The following is a 21032-nucleotide window of genomic DNA, read 5'->3' on the forward strand; positions in this document are numbered from 1 at the left end:
AACCAATTCTACCAATTATAGATATTGGAACTATATGTCTTATAAACCTCATGCCTTTTTCATTCAATACAGCTGATAAGTATGATTTCTAAACTCCGCATATTGCAGAGTACACATAACTCGCCAGTTTCTACGCAAAACGGGAAGCTAGTTTTTCCACTCAAAATGTGGCGCTGAACTAAACGACGGCAACGGAAACGTTATGGACTTCCGTATTTCATTGCTTTTAAGTTTGCTAGCACTAAAACTTGGCGTACATGTGTTTCAAGAATACATTAAAAATTGGCTCTTCACGTAGAGTTCTTAAATCGCTTACTAGCGAAATCTTCTTAAATCGCTCCTATGAAGCGTGATCAGCGTACGTGATCACTGCTGGAGAATAAGCGTAGAGAAAGCCTTTCTCTTTCCTCGGTGATTCAAGAGACGTAACTTACGCAACAACCGGGCTGGCCGACAGCGTAAGAGGCGGCAAATCGGGGTGACAGCGGCCATTTTGTGTCTGGAGGCCGGAGAAGAAAGGCTGGTTTCCTTTTTAACCAGCGCCAAGCAGTTCCTGACGCGACTCGGCTCTCAGAGGCTCCAGAAAACCAATCCCAACGGCTGTCTAGCTAGGAAAATTAAGTCCCGGGAGTTGTTTTTATAGCCACAAAGCAGCAGTAAAGTTCAGAGTAGGCGCGGTTGGGCCTCTCAGCGCTACCCTTCACATAGTCGCGCACAGGGGTCCCTTTTCCTGCTTGGGAGAATGCGAGGCTTCGGTGACCGAGGCCGCGATCGTGACCGCGGCGGGTAAGGACGATGTGAACGAGGGAATCGGGCTTCTTTCAAGGGTTTTGTCGTATCTCTGCCCTTCCTTCCCCTCCCCTCGCCCCTTGAGCGTTCCTTCTGCTGCGTGGCAGGCAGAAATACTTCGGATACAACCAGCGTTGCCTGAGGGCAGATCGTGCTAAATTTCTGCCTTTCTCGTAGTTATTAAAGCGTTGAAGGATACCGAGGAGAGGGGTGGGGTTCTGCCATTTTGTAGAAATGTAGAAACGGTCGAAGTTGGGAGCAAGTTCCTCGGAACTCCTTAATTAATCAGCACAATACTAGGCTGTGCGGAGAGAGCAGATGTAATGGATGAAGGCTGCCAGTTTGTAAGGCTTGGGCTTCTATGTCGTGAGGAAAAGAGCCCTTTAACAACGGGACCTTTTCTCATAAGGAAAGAAAAAGGGCTCACTCTCCGGGCTTTTCTTTCTCCCTCCCCGTATTTCTAAGGAAGCTTTGCCAGAAAAATTTATGCGGGTGGCTGAAAGATGGCGTCACAATATGGAGGTGAACATTTGACTGGGAGGTGCCAGATGAATGTCGGCCTAGGAGGAGACGGAGATGGGAGAAGTGCTGGGCTTTGGAAGGACTAGGCACCCCGCGGACCGATTTTTCCATTTTCTTTCCTTTGAACAGAGGGCTTCCCTGCCGTTACTATATACTAGTTGACTCACCAGGACTCTAACCCTCAAAGGCTATATAGTCACTTATCTACTTATCTTCGGATCCAGCATACCCTGTTTTTCTTTATCTCCTGGTGAAGAGGACTAATACAATAATTACTAACTGCCGAAATTCGAGTGGCTGCCTTGGGAAAATCTAAAAATAAGAAATAATTTTAATCTGATTTTTTTTTGCTTCTGTCTATATTCTTGTCAAGTTTGTAAGGATGGTCTTACACTGCCTACTTAGAAAATTTATCTGCTGCTCTAGTCGAAGAGTGGGAGCTTACAAAATCATAAAAATGCAATACAATGGTTATAATCAAAATCTGCACTCATTCAAATCAAAAGCCAGATGGAAAAATCAGCACCCTTCCCAACATTGTGGCATCCTAAACTTGGAACTCTTGGCTGGAAAACTCCATTTTTACAACCCCCTTAAAAGTGCATTCTCACTGTATTTTACCTCAAGATACCTATCAATTGTGATAAAATAAGTTAAGCTTCCAAGTAAACATATTTTGGATTGGTATTTAATTAGGAGGAAGTTATGAATCACTGATATTTTACTGGGCAGTCCCAGGGATTAATTCCATATAATATGAGAAGCTACATTAATTATTTTTAGAGATGTTTATTGTAGCAGGTGATTCTGAGGGAGCTGTAGTACCATTATTGCAGTTTTGTCCAATTTTAACATAAATCTTTAAAATATGGGATGTTTATTGATAATAGTGTGACTGATAATTAAAGTTAATCTCATATGGTCAAATTAGTTGAGAACAAATTTCTCCAGTCTTCATAGGAAGAACCGGAAAATCCCGATACTTTCCTGAAGTACAGAAGGTGTGTGAGCACTACAATGTAATTTTTGAGAAGTATGTTACTACTGTATTTTACAAATACAAGTTTAATTATGTGCATTAATATATACTTCTCACTGTATTTAGCAATATATGGGAACAAACCTCAGTGTCAGTCTTCCTGGATAAACCAGACAGGAAACACAACTAGATGAGCTAAATCTATCTTAAGGCTACATTAACAGAATCTTATTATTTATTTATTTATTTATTAATCAAATTTCTATACCACCCTACTCCTGAAGGACTCAGGGCGGTGAACAGCCAAGATAAAATACAGATAATACAAATATTAAAAATCCCTTAAAATTATTAAATATTTTGGCCGAAACACAGATTAAAACATCCAATTTATAAAATCACGAATTAAAAATTTAAAAGAGGTGAGTTAGGCAATCTTGTGAATCTTGCAAGTCTGAAAGTACAAAACTTCCCTGCTGTCACTTTAACTGCTTGATTTATTAATGGCAGATCCTTTCTAAGTTTCTTTCTCTTTTGACTGTTAAACCACTGGGAATTCCTGCCTTTCTTGTCTGATTTGTTTCCTAGGCGCATCTCTTCCCCCTTTCCCTAAGGTCATTTCCACATTCCAATGTGCTTATTGAAGATAGTGGATTTTGTATTGGTTAAAATGCTTGGTTTCCTGCACTTAGTTTCCACTTGGCTTTATTTATATTAGTGTTGCAATTAACACTATCCTGATCTATTTTTTCAGTAATTTGTTACTCTTAAAGTTGAAAGAATATTGATTAAAGAGTTACATTTTTCTTCTATATTTTTATGTAAAACTTGCCCAGTTTTGTCATTTCTATTGGAGAATATTATGGAACTACATATACATAATACATTTCTACATATTTTCATGTTCAGATATGTTTATTTTATTGCCAAAGATAAAGTACAAAACAGATAAAAGCAAAAAAGAAAAATAAACAGATTAACAAATGTCCAACACCAACAACTTAAAAGAGAAAACTTTTGTGTACAAAAAAAGAAAAAAAAAGCCCAAATACTGAATACATCTAACATTAAACATTAAAAACAAAAAATCAACCTCAGCTGAGTGTTGAAAGATACCTCAAAAATGTAATATATTTCTTACCCATACATAGCTGGTCTACAAAATAGTCATAAATTTTCCCATCTATTTAACAGAAATGCTATATTATATAAATATCTCCGATGTGGAAAACTCTCTCATAATTAAATGGAGCCAATATATGTACATATACACAAACACATAAAAAGAGAACAAAACAAAAACCAAAGGTAAAACTAATTTTCAAATCCCTTTGATAACCATCTGTCATTGTATTTAACATGTAGAAAATCCATAAATGGCTTCCAGTCTTTATAAACAAGTTTATAAAACTTGTTTAATCCATTGTTTTAATATTACTTTCCAAAATACCTTGTGATACTTTTTGTTTGTTTACTGTATATAAATTTTATTGAATCCAGACATGGTCATGCATATCCAATGAAATGAATATCGTTTTTCACCCATGAGTGATTTTTCCCATTCCTTTCAGAGGGTCTAAATTAAGCATGGCTTAATTCAGATCTGGCATATTATTTAGAATAAACATTTATTACCATTGCTATTGATGTTTTTCAACATAAATTTAATAATACATTTAATCTTCATAAAATAATGCTATTTCAGGTTAAATCAACTAGAGAAAATAAAAAAAAAAGAATCATTTCTGTCTAATCCATTAAGGTTTGGTAGCCCTCTGCCTCCTAAAAAGTTTGGAAATCCAGGGGAGCGTTTGCGGAAGAAGAAGTGGGACTTGAATGAACTACCCAAATTTGAGAAAAACTTTTATGTTGAACATCCGGAAGTAGCAAGACTCACTCCTGTAAGTTCTTTGTCTTTCACCTTTGTCTTGTTAAACTTCTCCAGTTTTAATATCTCTCCAAATGCTGTAGCAATGAAAATGGTTAGAATTTCTACCATTATTGTAATGAGATTTTCTATTTTTTTATTTTGTCAACGTAGTTCTAATCTGGGATTGTAAAGCAAAGGATGCAAAAATTTGGATGCCACTAGGTGGCAGAAAAGAAATGCTGCAAATAAAATTTTTGCAGCCCAGATCTACAGTCCTATTCTGATCCATCTTTTTTGTATTATTTTTTTAATACATTCCGTTTGCGGGTGTGGAGTGATTTTGTTCAACTGAATCTCGAACTGCCTTTCTTTTTTTCTAGCTGCTATTTCCTAACTTGCAGGATAGTTTCTTTGTTTTGGCCAAAGGAGAAGTATTCCAAGTTCAAAATACATGCGTGTAGTTGGGAAAAGGCCATTTTGAGTTGGGCCACTTACATTAAATTTGGATTGGTTTCTTCCATTTCAGAAAGTTTACCCAATTGTATAAATCAAAATATTTCTAATCAGATGCATCATCTTCAGTGAATGCATCTGCAGAGAAAACAATTTGTTCTACTAATTTAATACAGGTCAAAACATTTGTACAATTAAACATGTTTATTTGTTGATTAATATGTTTGATTGGTTTATTACTTTGGAAATCAGTAGTTCATTTTTTATGTTAAAAAGTATATTAAATATACCTAGTTTGTTTAAAGTTTTTGCTGTAGACTTTGGATGGCAAATTTGAAAGAAAACAGAATAATGTCTATGGAGATTCTCAGTCATCCAGGTCATGGTTGCCCCAAAAGTGCTTTTTCAAGAGCAGTTGGACTTTCTGGTTTTTCTTTGAAGACATTTCGCTTCTCAGGAGATGAAGAAGCTTCTTGGATGAGAAACAAACCATTTTAAAAGAAAAACCAGAAAGTCCAGTTGCCTCTTGAAAAAGCAGTTTTGGAAAAGCAGAGTAATGTGTGTATGTGTTCATCTGCATATACAAGGTTATATTGTTACAATATATAAGGTTATAAGTTACAATGAGTAAATGCATGAAATTGAGAAGGTTTTGAATATTTTAATTTATTTTTTTATTCCAATCTGTATTTCATTGTACATTTTGATAAATTTCTGAAAATGAAGTCAGTAACAAAAGAGTAATAGTTCTGTGTCAAAAGAATTGCTAGACCAAGACTTTAGATTATTTATGGAGAATACAAAGAGATGGTGATTACTTGAAGTAAAAGGAATGAAAATTCATATTCAGTGATTGATAATATAAAGTAGAATACTACAATTTCTGTTTTTCACACTTTGCTTGCAATTTTCACTCTAAATAGTATGAAGTTGAAGAGTTGAGAAGAAAGAAAGAGATTACTGTAAGAGGGTCAGATGGTTGCCCCAAGCCAGTATTTGCCTTTCATCAGTGTAACTTTCCACGTGAGTATTCTGTTGTGCCCAAAACAACAGTGTTGGAGGATGGATGGATGGGCATGTTAAATAGCATTATCTGGCTGGATGTATTTCGTTCTGGAAAATTGAGCTTAATGACACACAGTTTTGGGGAAATAGTTTTTGAAATTAATGCTATAATCTAAATTTATTTCAATACAAGCTTTTCTTACATAGCATTTGCAGTATAAATACCATGCTGTTCATTTATGTATTTTTATCTGCTAATTTTTAGAATATGTAATGGATGTCTTGATGGACCAACATTTTACTGAACCAACTCCAATTCAGTGTCAGGGCTTTCCTTTGGCCCTTAGTGGGCGTGATATGGTGGGCATTGCACAGACTGGCTCTGGGAAAACATTGGCAGTATGTATTTTTCAGTTTCTTTAAATTTTCTTTTGTCTGTGGCTCTGTAAAAGTATATTGTGTTTTGTTCGGGTAATGTAATTCATGAACAAAATGAAAAATATAATTTCTTTAAGTTTGGAACAAGTCATCTTGGGGTTCCAGTTCTTACGCTTCTAGGAAGCAATGGAAATTTGTGGTCAGTTGTGGGCTCTGTTTGCATCCCAGGGCTGCATCACTAGGTGGGGTGATAGTTAGTGCTACCTACCCACTACTAGCCAGCCAGTTTTCAGAACTTTGCCAAGAGGGTGATTTCTAAAAATATTTGTAAAAAGTCTTTATAGGAAAGCATTGGGATAGGAAAAATACATTAATCTTCTAGAAAAGCTGACTTGTTGATTGTTTTTCAAATGAATCCCTTGGGGCATCAGCAAACAAGATAAGAGAGAATGAGATAGCTAGCCTCACTCATCAAGTACAGCCTACACAGTGGTGGGTTGCTACCGGTTCGCCCTGGATTGGGTGAACCGGTAGCGGCCATGGTGGGAGGCTCTGCTTACCACCAGATGCTTCTGTGCATGCTAGACTGAAAAGTTGTTCAGTGCAAGAGTACAATAAATCATCATCAATCCCAAAGGGAATCAAGGCTTAATATGAAATTAGTTTGCATTCATTTATCCAGATTTTTATATTATCGTAATTTTTTTATTAAAAATAGGTTATGTCTGCAAATAAAGCAAATATGAAGGCTTGCTTTTGGGTATTCATATATATCATAAAATTTATTTACAGACATTTTAAGTAGTAAATCACTTTTAGATCATTGAAACATACATGGGAGAAGCTAAAGTCTTGGGAATGTTGTGGATATGGAAAGTATCGCATACATTTCTAGTGACTGAGAGAGCACTCATTCATTTCTCATGAATACAAGATCTTTTGGTGTACGATGATAGTACCATAGTGGATGAATTGAAAAACATGGTACCATAAGGAGAATATTTACGTGGCTCGTGGCATTTATCATAATTGCTACACTATTAGCCATAGCAGCAGCTCAAACCACATCAATCCTTTTAGTTTGTTTTTATTTCTTTGGGCTGAAGTATCAGATACCATCTCCCTGAATGTACAGGTAATGCTCACTTAATGACAATTCAAAGTCAAGACAATGTTAGAAAGGGTGCTTTATGGCCTATAAAGCACTTTTGTCCATCACGAAATGTCACCACCATCCCCACCACCTGCAATCACATGATCATGATGGGTGCTTTGGTAGTTTGTTTGCATCAGTTGCCAATGTTCTGTGATCAAATGATGGACATTTGCAACCTTCTTTGTAAGCCTCCCCAGAAGATCAGTGGGGAAGCCGGCAGGGAACATTGCAAGCTAAGGCTGCTGCCTGCTTGAGGATTCCCCCTCGTGTCTGAGGACTGGCTGAAATTGCTCCTTGTTGATTAGTACCTGCTTGGATCTCTGGATCTGAAATCCAAGCAAGTATGGAGCTTGGGAGTCCTCCTCCTTGCCCCTGCAGAGAGTTCCAGTGAAACAAGAATATGGGGATTTGCATGCTTGGATTTCAGCAGCCAAGCTCCAGGCAGGCTTTGAGATTTGTGGTGTATTTCTTTTCATCCCCCTCAAAAGTTTTCTGCAGAGGTCAGGAAAGACCCCAAACTCTTGAACCTCTACAGCCAAACTTCAAGCATGCACAGAATCCCAAATACTTCTCTCTGCCTCCATGGATAGCCCCACAGAAGCAGGGGGAAAGGATTTTAAAATCTGCATCTACTATAAGCACTAAACTCAAAAAATCCCCAATCTGCAGTTCCATAGTCATGAAAAGGAATTCCATTTGCTGAATGACCCATGAGATCACTTTATGACCGCAGTGGGGACTGCTGGGATCGCCGTCATTGAGTGAAGTGGTCACGGTGTCTTGCTTAACTTCTGCTTCACTCAGCAACCAAGACTTTAATCCCAATTGTAGTCATTAAGTGATTATTTCTAATAAATAAATACATAAGTTTATATGATCACGTATAACCAGTGCAGCTTCTTCGGGAACAAGGAGCATAAAAATTATCCCATCGGGACACTAGTGCATTATTATTATTATTCTTTCTATCTATCCATCCTGTTTTTAGTATATCCCTCTGAGACTTAAACTGGAAGAAGCTATAAGCTGAATTTTTAATTGAAATTGTATGCTTACTTATTGCCATGCTTATTCCAGATCTTTCTTGTTTAATTTTATGTTTAACTTCTAATGTCTTCTTGCTGTTTTCTTGAGAATATAAGAATGGATGTACAATGATTTAAAACAACTAATTAGCTATCATCTGAATTAGCTGTAACAACTGAAATACGGTTCTCTTCTTTTTCAGTATTTGCTACCTGCAATTGTTCATATAAACCACCAACCATACTTGGAAAGGGGAGATGGTCCAATTGTGAGTATTATTATTATTATTTAAAATTTAATCTTCAGTTCACAATTTGGGGCTCATAAAAATTTAACAGTTCAAGTCCTAACCAAGGATTAAAGAACTGTTAAGGTAATGACTGAGTATAGATGTTATTGGCAGTTCTGAGTAGAGGAGTTGTTCTTATTGAACAGTTCTGCTTCTGAAGTTTAAGCACAAAAAATTAAGTATATCACTCAGTGTTATGGATGGTTTCTTCCCAGTGTTTAGTTTTAGCTCCTACTCGAGAACTGGCCCAACAAGTCCAACAAGTAGCTGATGATTATGGTAAATGTTCAAGACTGAAGAGTACCTGTATATATGGAGGAGCACCCAAAGGGCCCCAGATTAGAGATTTAGAAAGAGGTAAGTATGATGGATTTATATATATCTAATTTAACTATATGTAACTTCCTTTATTAAAACCACTATTAATATGACTAATGGCAATTTTGCATTGGAATAAGATGGAATAAATTAATAAACAAGCTTGGGATGATTAATCAGTTATCGGGTATTTAATGTGGTTGCTTGGGAATAACTGCGCATATGTATGCACAAAACACGCATGTCCAACTCTAGCGAATCTTTTTTTAAAAAACTACCATTTTTTTAAAAAAAGGAGCCAGGATATGGAAAATGGTATTTTATTTTCATTAAATAAATTGTTTTTGTGCAAACATAAAAAAATATTATAGTCTGTTTAGTAGTATAAACTGAAGTTGTACAATATGTTCATGAAATAGTCCATGTATTTCTATAGCCCTGTAAATGACAGATTATTGACTGACTTTTTGAACTATCTTTCTCTATTCTGTTCTGTTCTTTGGAAGGTGTTGAAATTTGTATTGCTACACCTGGCCGTCTAATTGATTTCCTGGAAGCAGGGAAAACTAATCTTCGCCGCTGTACATATCTTGTATTGGATGAAGCTGATAGAATGCTGGATATGGGTTTTGAACCTCAGATTCGTAAAATTGTTGATCAAATACGGGTCAGTATTTCTTAATGTAGTTTAGGTTTCTTCTTGACTTCTCATTTAAAGATTACTGTCGAGATAACACATGTATTTTTTCAGCCTGACAGGCAAACACTCATGTGGAGTGCCACTTGGCCAAAGGAGGTGCGACAGCTGGCTGAGGACTTCCTGCATGATTATGTCCAGATCAATGTGGGGAACTTAGAGCTGAGTGCCAATCATAATATCCTGCAGATAGTGGATGTGTGCATGGAGAACGAGAAGGATCATAAGTATGGATGTTGTTATATTATCTTCAGATTTTATCTTGATTCCAAGTAGTCCTCGCCTTATGACCACGATTAGAACTGGAATCTTAGCTGTTGAATGAAGTGGTCGTTAAGCAGGATGCCCACGTGACTTTTTCTCAACAACCATAATCTTGACTCTCCAGGTTGTGGTCATTAAGTAATTCCCAGGTTATTAAGCAGATGGACTAAAAGAGCAGCCTGCCCAGTTCAGTTTTCCTCATGACTAGAAGGAACTGCTTTGGCAGGTTGCAAGAATGGAGCTTGGACTTTTGGGATCTGAGCTCCCTTTTTCCATCCTGCCAGAGGAGTTCAGTTCCCCTCAGTAGGCAACTTTGTCAGTCAGCCCCTAACATTTAGGCTTGCATCCTTCCCCACTGGCTTCCCCATTGACTTTTCTTGGAAGGTCAGCAGAGAAGATTGTAAGTAGCCATCACATCATTGTTGGGCATTTGATAACCTTGATAAGTGCAAACAGTTTGTCGGGCACCAAGATTGCAATCATATGACCACAGACTCTGGGTGTGAGAGAGAGAGTTTTTATGATGACTACAAGTGCTTTATGCTGTCAAGTAGCCTTTCTGAGGCCACTGTGACTAGACTTTAAACAGTCATTAAATGAATGATCATAAGTTGAAGACTAGCTGTAGAATCAATGTTTTTAAGTTTAGCAAAATCTTTTTAATATTTTTATTTTGTCTTTATTTTAATTGTATTTAAAGCCTCTCTAAGAAAACCATTATGTCAGTGCTATTTGCTTTGACATTTTAGAAATAGTTCAAACCACACACCTAAATTCTTTAATTTTTTTCTGTCAAAAGAACAGGGATGACGACGGGGGGGGGGATGCGGTGGAGGATTTGATTCACCCTTTTCGGCATTGTGGCCAATTACAGTAATTCATTAATTGTAGAGGGGTGCACAGAATAGAATATACAGGAAAAGAATGAAACAGTATCTCTTGTTTGTATTTGTTTAAAAGATTAATACAGCTGATGGAAGAAATTATGGCTGAAAAAGAGAATAAGACTATTATCTTTGTGGAAACAAAACGGCGATGTGATGACCTAACACGAAGGATGCGTAGAGATGGGTAAGGTTTGATTTTAACATTAGTATTAAATTGGGAAAGACAGATTAGTTTTGCACCCGCTCGCCAGGTTATAGTAAAGAGGTTTTAGTGAATTATAATTAAATCCTATGAAAGGATAGATGAGACTGACTACTTGAAAAGTTACCATAGAATGCCATGGTTCATGTAAAATAGCAATAGATGTTACAAGATTGTTATAGCTCATGTTAACTATAAATGATAAAAAGAAAAGAAGGTAGTTTTTACAGTACAACAATTCCTTCAGCGACGATTTGAAGTTATGGCAGCAGTGAATGAATGGTATTTAATCTGGTCCCTGAATTTATGGCTGTTACATTTCCCTGCAATCACATGATCAAAACTCAGACATTTGCCAGGACACCCACATTTACAACTGCCGGAGTGCTTCAATTCCCATACCTGCTTCACCCCCCCCCCCCCGGGCAATCTCTTGCCCTTTTAGCCACTCTGTACAATGGCACCATAGGAGTGATGGTCCAGGGGCTAAAGTAGAAGTCCAGGGGCAGTGGTAGCCCACTGAGACTGCTGAAGCCCTGTGCCTCCGCTTCAGTGAGGCTAACACCACTGAGGAGTGCTGTTGTGCAGGGTGGCCAAAAGGACAAAGATGATAGGGGGGAGAGTTGAGAAGGCAGCCCCTTATCTTGCCAAGACTAGGACTTACCAAGCTGGGAATGGCTTGGATTGGGGTGTCTCCTTGTCTAACAATCGATGGGATTCAGTTACCAGCAACTAGGACTGCTGGGTTGTTGTTCCTAAGCAATGCAATCACATGTCGCTCTTTACAGCTGCATAGAGATGGAAATTCCAGTCCCAGTTGCTGTTTTAGCTTGGTGGGGGGCACAAATAGTACCAGTTTAATACCATTAATTTGAGGGGATGTGGACTTATTAACATACACATGAAAATAACATTTAAAAGATGATAAATAGAAAATTATGGTATTTCTGAAATAACGCAGATTATAATTTGACAATATAAGCAAAGGATAGAACACAATCTGATTCCAAAATGTTTTTTGATGTTACCTTCAGATGTAATGATTTAATATACTCGTATCTCCAAAAAGGTTCTGCACATATATTAGCCTCTGTTTAGTTACATATTATGCTAGCACTGATGGGAATCAACCAATATTGGAATCAAATACTTTCAATCCCAAAGTTTGATTAAGTTATTTGAATTGATTATAAAATTCCTCCAGTGCAGAGAAAGTAAAAATATGGATTTCTATCTTCATTCAGAAAAACCTGCTTCTATGTATGAAAAAGCATCCCTTGCTTCAGAAGTAGGTATTGTTTTGAAAAGTAATTTCTCAGTTTTTTGTTTTGATTTCTAAATCAAAATTTTGCACACTCCAAACCAAAAGTCTTCCTTTAAAATTCCTGAAAATTACAGTAAGCATTTGGTTTAGTAGTCCTTGGTTTAATAAACTCTGGATAGCCTGGGCAAATTTTATGTTCAGGATTCACCCTAATTGAATAGGCTTAACACCCAGAATTACACAAATGACAATGCAACTCACAAAAATGAATCTTTATGAGACATCTTTAGTTTTAACAGATCTCCCAAATGTTTAAATTGAGGTTTTAAAATATATTCATTTATATTATTAAACTGTAAAAAGGTTCATATTTTTTGAATATATGGTAGCTGAGAATGCTTAAAACTCTTTGTTACAGTTGGCCAGCTATGTGTATTCATGGAGACAAAAGTCAGCCTGAACGAGATTGGGTGCTTAATGGTGAGTTGTAGAAAAAAGATTGTTTCATTTACCCAGAGAATGCTCTGTTTTATTCAACCAGCTGCTATGTACATTTTTATTGCATAATGTAAACATTAATACTAAAACAGCTTTTAAAATGTGTTGTTATGAACCAGAGATTTACATCAAGATTGTTTCTATTCTTTCAGAATTTCGTTCTGGAAAGGCTCCTATCCTCATTGCCACAGATGTTGCATCTCGTGGGCTAGGTTTGTATACATGAGCTTCCTGCCTGTCATTTCTTTAGATTGACATTTTTCCCCCCAAAGAATTTTAAAGCGTGACTTTCTCATATATGAAATGCCTTTTTAACATTGATCTTTTTTTTCTTTCATATTCAAAATCTCTTCCTGCTCCTAATGAACAGGCTTTGGTCTGCAGCAAGGCCTAGGCATGACTAATCGATCGCCAATGGGGAGAAGAGACGTCCAATTACTCAACCCAATTCTTCCACTATACCCCATCTCCTTTAATTCCAGCTTTGTGGCTGGGTGGCTAGGACTGAACTGTATTCATTACGTTGTTATTCAGAGTTACCAGATGGTAGAACAAGCATCTCTTAACAATCCTTTTTTGCCCAAATGCATTACTAATGTAATTGCACATTATAACAGCCCCACTTCAATATTACAATACATAAGATTTATATGTGTGAGCATATTTTGCTTTTTTACACATATTCTTTTTCACCTTTCCTCCTCAGTTGGATTGTTGAGGTTGTAGTAAAAACTTTAAGGGAGGGTTATAATAAAAATCTGTCAGCGTTTCAGTGCTTTCATCTCCTGGATGTTTAAGCAAACAATTCAATTGTTCTTTACATTTAATGTTCAAATCTCTACCTCTAGTACATTCAGAAAGTAGATTTAAATGGGGTTGTAGATACTTGAAAAACTTTGAAAAGACATTCCTAAAAGGTTTTCAGTTAATGTTGAGTTCAGTAGACTCAATCTTTTATTAAAAGTAATTTCTCAAATATTTCAGATGTATTTTAAATATAGGATCAGTTAAAAGCTATTCTTGAAAATGCTGGAAAGATAGCTGCTTGTTAGCATTTCTGAAAAATGACAAGTCTTTTCCTCACATAAAACTCATTCTCCCATGCCATCTCCAAAATTATCCCAATGCTCCTCTAGTTCATATGGTTTCAGTCTCTGTGTTCTGGGGTCATGTCTGGACCTATGCAGGTAGAACTTGGGCTGTTAGGAGAAGGGGTGAGTCCAGTTTTTTTAAAAAAATAAAGCAAAAGGACATATTTTGGTTGGCAACATTTTGGTTTTTAAACAGGCTTGCTGTGTGCTGGTAGCTTCTTTGTGCATCTTGCCTAGACACTTAAATCAGCCCTTCTCCTCATATATTTCCCCAAAACAACTCATTTGGATACTACTGGAAGAAAACAGTCTCCCCGTTCTGCCTTCTCCACTTGACTTAGGCTGTGGGGAAAAGGTATCAGGGTCTGTTTCTTGTTACGAATAACATCTTGGCTTGTTTTGGGGCCCAGAGTTTGCTACTTCATAAAAATACAATATCTAACTGGCAAATCTCTGGACGAATTCCTCCAAGTTCCTGGAAAGTGAAGGCTTCTACCTAAAACATAGAACAGGGGCGCGCGCTTTTTGGCTGAGTCACCAGGGTTTTTCCTTCTACTCAAATGAACATTGGTCTCAGAAAACTCCTTCCAGGTAAGTTGAGTGCCCCATAATGGCTTGTTTGTGAATCACCCCCAGGGCAGAAAATTTCCCTCTGCACTGTTCATTAAAAATTTGGTTACACTTCACTCTGTTAAAGTCAAATCATTAAATTTCTTTTTGTTTGTTTTCTTTAACAGAAACTTTGATATCAGCTGCCGATCACTCAGTGCAGGTCTGGGGACATATCTACATTGGTGGTCGAAGCAGCTTTCTAGATGATCGAGTTTGCTAGTTTCTGCCCCTCCCAATTAACAATCAGACATTCCTTTGGGGGGCATCTCAGTGGATAAGCATCCCCAGGTAGTCATATTCCTTTTTAGAATGAACAAATTCTGTGGAAGAAACACTGTGATGAGCAAAAATTTTACATCAGTGCAAGATAGATAGTAAGAAACCTGCATTATAACTGCATGTTCTCTCCCTGAGTCCCCAGCCATATAATATGGATGTCATAACTGCCATTCGAAGGTGAAAATTGGTCCCGCCTTCTCCTTTCCCCTCCTTGTTGTCCTTTCATGGATTTTCTGGCAAAATCCATTCCCGAGTACCTTCATTGTTGACAATGTCTGTATTTCCCAATAAACAAGTGCTCCCTGGTATTTATTGTGACCATCTTGCTAATGGATATACATAATGGGATCGATTGAGGTCCATAATCTGCTGTTTGTCAGACTCCAGTGAAGCCCTAGCTATGAAGATGTGAATGCACACGGTGTGCTGTCCTGTCCTTATCTAACACAAGCCCTTTGCACCAAGGACCCTAGTTGGAGACTCGCGCTGCCCCCTGTGAAATCTGCCTTCTCACTTTTTGGTGTGATTCAGGACTTTGGAGTCTGGAAAGATTGAGGAGCCCCCCCTTGCTGTAATAAGAAACAGACATAACATCTCTTTGCCACTACTACAGCCCACTTCCATTTTTGTTCTCCTTCCCACCCCCTTCCTTTTATTTGAAATTGATGCAGTCTGGGCAATAGATGCAGCCTGACCTGTTGGATGTAATTTTTTGCATCTTCAATTTTGGCCCCTTTAAGCCCTGTGAAGGGACAAAAAGTGTTGGAGGACCTGAAACATTTACGTGAACCCAGGTTCTCCGGCGCTTGACGGCCAAATAGGCTACAGAGAAGCATCTAAGCCAGTTCACAGAGTGAGCGTCTGTGGGGACTTCTCGCTGCCATGGACCCTTGATGCATGCTCCCCGCGCTCCAGTGGTCCCGTGTCAGAGGGCGGAGTTTTCGAAAGGAGGCCGCCAAAAATAAAAGGCAAAGAGACGGGATCGGCTGCAGCGATTTCCCACAGGAGGAGGGAGTGTGCATCGGTCTGGTAACAAAACAGGGAATGTTTCTCATTTTTTTAAAAGAAAAAGTCAATCTGTGTTTTATCTTGGATATATTTTGAATATTCTTTGTAAAATGCAGATTTTTAATGGGTTGTTAAATTTTAATGTAATACTGCTTTTGTTTGTCAGTTTTTTTTATATCAAAACAGTACACTAACATTTACTTATTTTTCTGTCCTCATTTCTGAAAACTCAGATGTTTATGACTTTAAATGTTTGCATCTGGGTTCTCTTTGTTTAGGTTACACTGTAAACAGTATGCTAAAATTTTCACTAAAATGAACGTGGTGGTGTGATCAATGTTAGTGTGTATTTTTAAAAGGAAGATTAAAATAAGCTAGTTATCTATTTATGCAAACTGACTATCTTGAGATATCTTTTGGATATCAGGAAGTGGGGAAATATATTTAATTATTTTTAAACCTTTTTGGAAAAGGTTTGTGTCCTATCCCTTGTGATAACCTGAAGGTAAGTGATCTTGTGCTGCTAGTTTTTGTAGACTTCTCCTAACAGAGTTAAAGTATTCAGCAGTTCTCTCTCTGCTCACTCTGGTTTGCTGCATTTGTAATAAAAATAGGACATTTGTTCCCTTTTGAAATGCTGTTGTGGAACAAAATTGCCTGAATTATATAAGACAAGGTTTCAAACATGACAATTTCTGTGTGTGTGCGTGTGTGTGTGTGACATGCATGCAGCAAAAGATGGATGAATTTGAGAGGAATTATGAACTGCTTTGACTTGATATTTGTTTTCTGATCACAAACTCCTTTTTGTGCACAATTATCTTAGTTTAGCCTTTTGCTCTGTTAGGAAGAGTCTTTACTGTCTTTGTATTTTACAAATACTAACTTTTTTCTTTTCTCTTGTTACTGTCACTTGCATTTGTGCTCCCCACCTTCTGTTGGCACATCCTTCCTCCACTGCTCTCCTCAATTCCTCACTGTGCTTTGATTGTCTTACAAGATGTGGAAGATGTGAAGTTTGTGATAAACTACGACTATCCAAACAGTTCAGAGGATTATGTGCATAGAATTGGCCGTACTGCCCGTAGTACCAACAAAGGCACTGCCTATACATTCTTCACACCAGGAAATCTGAAACAAGCTAGAGAGTTAATAAAAGTTCTAGAAGAAGCCAATCAAGCCATCAATCCAAAACTGATGCAGCTTGTGGACCACAGAGGTGGTGGTGGTGGAGGAGGTAAGAGATTGGAGTATTTTGGCTGTTTCAGTGTCTTTAAGATGGGTTTGGTTTCCCAGCATGTGATAACACTTCATTAAACTTGTTAAGAGGATAAATCATTCTTTAAAACAAATACATTTCCTTCTGTATATCTCAACTCATCTAAACTTCATTCTTTCTGTTATTGAAAGATGTTTCCAGAGCCCAACATGTGCATATTATGAGTCAGGAATATTTCATATATTGTCAAAGCATATATATTACTGGAAATTCAAGTTAAATGGTATTTCTCTGGAATGATACCTTTAGAATTTTGGACATTTTACACATGCTGGAGAACAAAATTAGAATATTGTTTGTGTGTCATAACTCCTGCAAGCTACTCATAAAAGAGAGAGTTTTGTTCTTGCAATAGTGTTTCTAACCTTTTTAATAATTAAAGTGGGTTCTAATGTGAATAACAGCATTCCATGATGTCATGCTGGCCACACAACCACGGAAATGTCTTTGGACAGTGCTGACTCGATGACCATTGAAAGGGAGATGAACATCTCCACCTTATAGTTAGCAACCCTTAACGGAGTAAAATCTGCAGGGAGTCCTTTATTTTTTACCTTTAGTGTGAATAAATCATTATATTTGTACCCAAAACAACTTGCACGTCAGGTTAGCTTGCCTGTTGTTGCTGCTATTGCACATTTTTGATCTGTTCTTGGATAATCTGATTTAAAATTATAGCAAAAACTATAAAGATAAATAATAAATCTTCACAACTTATTTCTTTGTAGCCAATAATTGCTCACTCTATTCACGCTATCATGCCAGAATAAGGTGAACAAAAAAGGCTTTTTTATTTTTTGGTATATAAAGAAACTATTGTTGGCTTAGTGATTGTTTTTTGTTTTTTGTTTGATTTCTGTTGTTTTATTTCTATGACATGACAAACACATAACATACAACATACAAATATATATACAAATATATATTTGTATGTTGTATATGTGTGTGTGTGTGTGTGTGTATATACATATACATATATATATGTTGTATATATCCTCTTTTTAACAAGTGTTTCTTCGTGGTTTGCTTTCCACTGTGACTTCCCCTCCCCCCCATGTCTCTCATTGTTCATTTTCTTCATTGTCCCCTGACAAAAAAGGCTTTCAATAGGAATAGAAAATGACAGCTTTCATTAATAGTGAAGTAAAAATGATTTTCAATCTTTTGCCTGTGCTTTTAAGAATAAAACGGTTGGGTGTGTATTATCAAAATAGTAAAGAAAAACTCTGTTAAGTTACACAAGGCCTTCATGATGAACTAGTAAACATGCCTAGTTGTATTGAAAATATTCAGTGGAAATTACTAAATTCAGGTCTGTCTGTATGTATATATTACCAGGTGGTCGTTCTCGTTATCGCACAAGCAATTCATCCAACAATCCTAATTTGATGTACCAGGAGGAGTGTGAGCGAAGGCTCCGGGGAGTTAAGGATGGCCGAAGAGACTCAAGTAATTTCCGAGACCGTGATCGCACTGACAGTTTTGCCAATGGAGCCAACAAAGCCTATGGTGGTGCTTACGGAAATGCAACTTCTGCATTTGGGGCACAGCAAAGCCAATATGGTTATGCCCAGGGAGCCTATGGAACTGCAACTTATGGAGCAAGTGGTTATGGGGCAGAATATGGTGCTGCTGGGTATGGGGGAGCCAGCACTGCTAATGCTGGGAGAAACTCACAAAGCACCAACCAACAGCAGTATGCAGGGATGGGCCGTTCAGGCCAGCAGCCACAGCCTCTCATGTCACAACAGTTTCCTCAGCCTCCTGGCACCAGTGTGATGGGCTATATGGGGCAGACTGCCAGTTATCAGTATCCTCCACCGCCACCACCCCCTCCTCCTTCACGCAAATGAAGCCACTTCATTTAGTGGTTATCAGTGAAGATTTGCAACCCTTTCTCACTTTTTCTGTCTCTTCCCATTCTCAACATCTCCATAGTGATGTTTTTCTTACCATCCAAATTGTGCCCACAAAAATGGTCCTGGTACACATTAACTGATTTTCTTTTAAAAACTAGTATTAACTATGGAAAACTAATTACCTTATGGCCTTGCATTATGTAATCTGAAATTTTCTGTCTCAAAAAAAAAAGATCTACAAGGCAGTTTTGTCCCAGTCCAGCTGTTATTGTGTCTGAGGCTTGTGTATGAAAAATTGCTGTGGAGAGGACTTTGGTGCAATCACTATAATATAAACATCAAAAAAGATAGTGCTAAGGAGTACCTCCTTTTTAACGGAATATTAAATGTGTGATTTTTGCTTACTGAAATTGAGACTTAGATTTTCTACAGCTAATGAAATGAGGTCTTGGATTTGACATAGGAGAATTTGGGAAGATAATTTCTCTGGTTTGACTCTACTTATTCTTTCAAACTTCTACAAAATGTAAAAATAATTTTGAGTTTAGCTAGCGTTTCTGCAGCTTCTGAATGTCTTACCAGCCCTGTGCATAAGGGATGTAAGTGTTGGAGATTAATGTTCTGTTGCAATGCATTTTCACCTTAGGTGTAATCACAGAATTGCTACACTTTATTTTTATTGGATTTTTCTATGGCTCTTAGATTTCATCCAAGATATCACAAATGACATCTGCCCCATAATTTCAACTTGGGGGTTGAAGTTGTACTTATAACAAAAGGTATATCTATAAACATGGGGAATCTATACAGTTCCTATATGTTCATCATCTGATCCATTTACTTGGTTTCAAGATTCCTCAATGGACATGCGTGAGATCCCACTGCATTAAGCAAAAGTGTTCCATTTTTCAGATTTACTTAAACTAAACAAAATCTTAAAATCTCATAAAGGGATGGTGAGGAGATAGCTAATATGCCTTGAAGCTGCATTTATATCCACATCTGACTAGGTTTCCAATGGCTTTATGAGTGAGTTTCTTCAGATGGCTCCTATACTCAGCTTTTACAGGTAGGTAGCACCCTAGATTTTAGGAGGAGAGAGAACTTTAGCAAATGCTTTCATTCATTTTTGTTTTTTTTCCCAGTCTGAGAAAGGTTTAAAGTTGGGGAGTGGGGAGGGTGGGATGGGATATTCAAATATTAAAGTTTCTGTTTTGTAAGTAGCAGGAGAAAGTTGATAGTAGTTGGTTTCACCTGTTATGTCCAGATAAACATGGCAGGAAAATCTCTTCTGTCCTAAGAGACAGAATCTATGGGGGTTTTCTTTTTTTTTTCCCTTTTTTTTTCAGTTTTGGGAAACAGGTTGTTAAAACAACTGAGTTATTTATAGCAATGTGGGTTTGACTTATAAAAATGGGATTTAAATACATGTTTCTCAATAAAAGCAGGCTGGAGAATAATAACCACTTGTGTGCCTGCGCACATCATACAGGTAGGTTGTTGGTACAGACCTTGTACAATAAAGGCTTGCTAGTTAAATCCTCTTTCTCAGTTTGAGTTTCCATAATCGTAATTAAGATATATATTTGGCAGTTATCTTCATTGAAAATATTAGAAATGAACATTCATTTACTGAACACTGCCTGATTTGTATTTTCTTTCTTAATAAAAACATCATGGAGCTGTTGTTCATGCAGAAATAAATCTACAGGCCTAGAGTAGGGTTGGGGGGGGTAGAATAAATTCTTCCCCATTGTCTTTAAAGGAATTTGGTCTTCATCTTTGCCAATAGAAAATTGTATTAGGGCCTTATAGTGTTGTACTGTAGCTTGAACATAGTTACAGCTTGGTGTGTGTTGTGCTCAGACTGAGCATTAACAAATAATTGAACTCTGACATGTACAGCTTGTTTCCACATATCAGTTTAAAAATGTGGCCAATTGGTAATAATATTTGCTCAGTAAATATACCAATATCCAGCCTATATTCCCTTTTACAAAAGTCATTGTGTAGGCTTTGTTTAGTTAAAAGATGCAGACTCTTAAAACCCTGCAGGCTTCTTAGGTTGAATCATTGGGGACTGTTTTTCCCCCATATTGGTATTTGAACACATTCCTGTTCTGTGAATAAAGACTTGAAAAGAAGAGATTCATAGCTCTCTGATGTTCAGGCACAGTATATTAAAAAGCTATGTTACTATTAGTTTGTAAATTGTCCTTTTGATACCATCTTGTTTTCTTTTGTAGGTATGAATAAAAACACTGTTGTCAATAAAATTCAGAAATCTTGTTTTTTTTATTTAAAAAA

General features: G+C 37.2%; 1 protein-coding gene across 1 annotated transcript; it reads left to right on the forward strand.

Moving 5' to 3' along the window:
* Positions 1-506: 506 nt before the first annotated feature.
* Positions 507-21001, forward strand: DDX17 (DEAD-box helicase 17). The gene is made up of 13 exons (XM_070947766.1): positions 507-786; positions 4053-4191; positions 5537-5636; positions 5884-6017; positions 8381-8446; positions 8683-8824; positions 9292-9452; positions 9537-9709; positions 10707-10817; positions 12518-12579; positions 12750-12809; positions 16588-16824; positions 18205-21001. The coding sequence occupies exons 1-13, from the start codon at positions 743-745 to the stop codon at positions 18717-18719; spliced, it is 1944 nt and encodes a 647-aa protein (XP_070803867.1). The 5' UTR covers positions 507-742; the 3' UTR covers positions 18720-21001.
* The last annotated feature ends 31 nt before the right edge of the window (positions 21002-21032 follow it).

The sequence above is a fragment of the Pituophis catenifer genome, unplaced genomic scaffold (genome assembly GCF_029215685.1).
Source record: "Pituophis catenifer annectens isolate HBS135680 unplaced genomic scaffold, rPitCat1.0.hap2 SCAF_7, whole genome shotgun sequence".
In the NCBI taxonomy this organism is placed as follows: Eukaryota; Metazoa; Chordata; class Lepidosauria; order Squamata; family Colubridae; genus Pituophis; species Pituophis catenifer.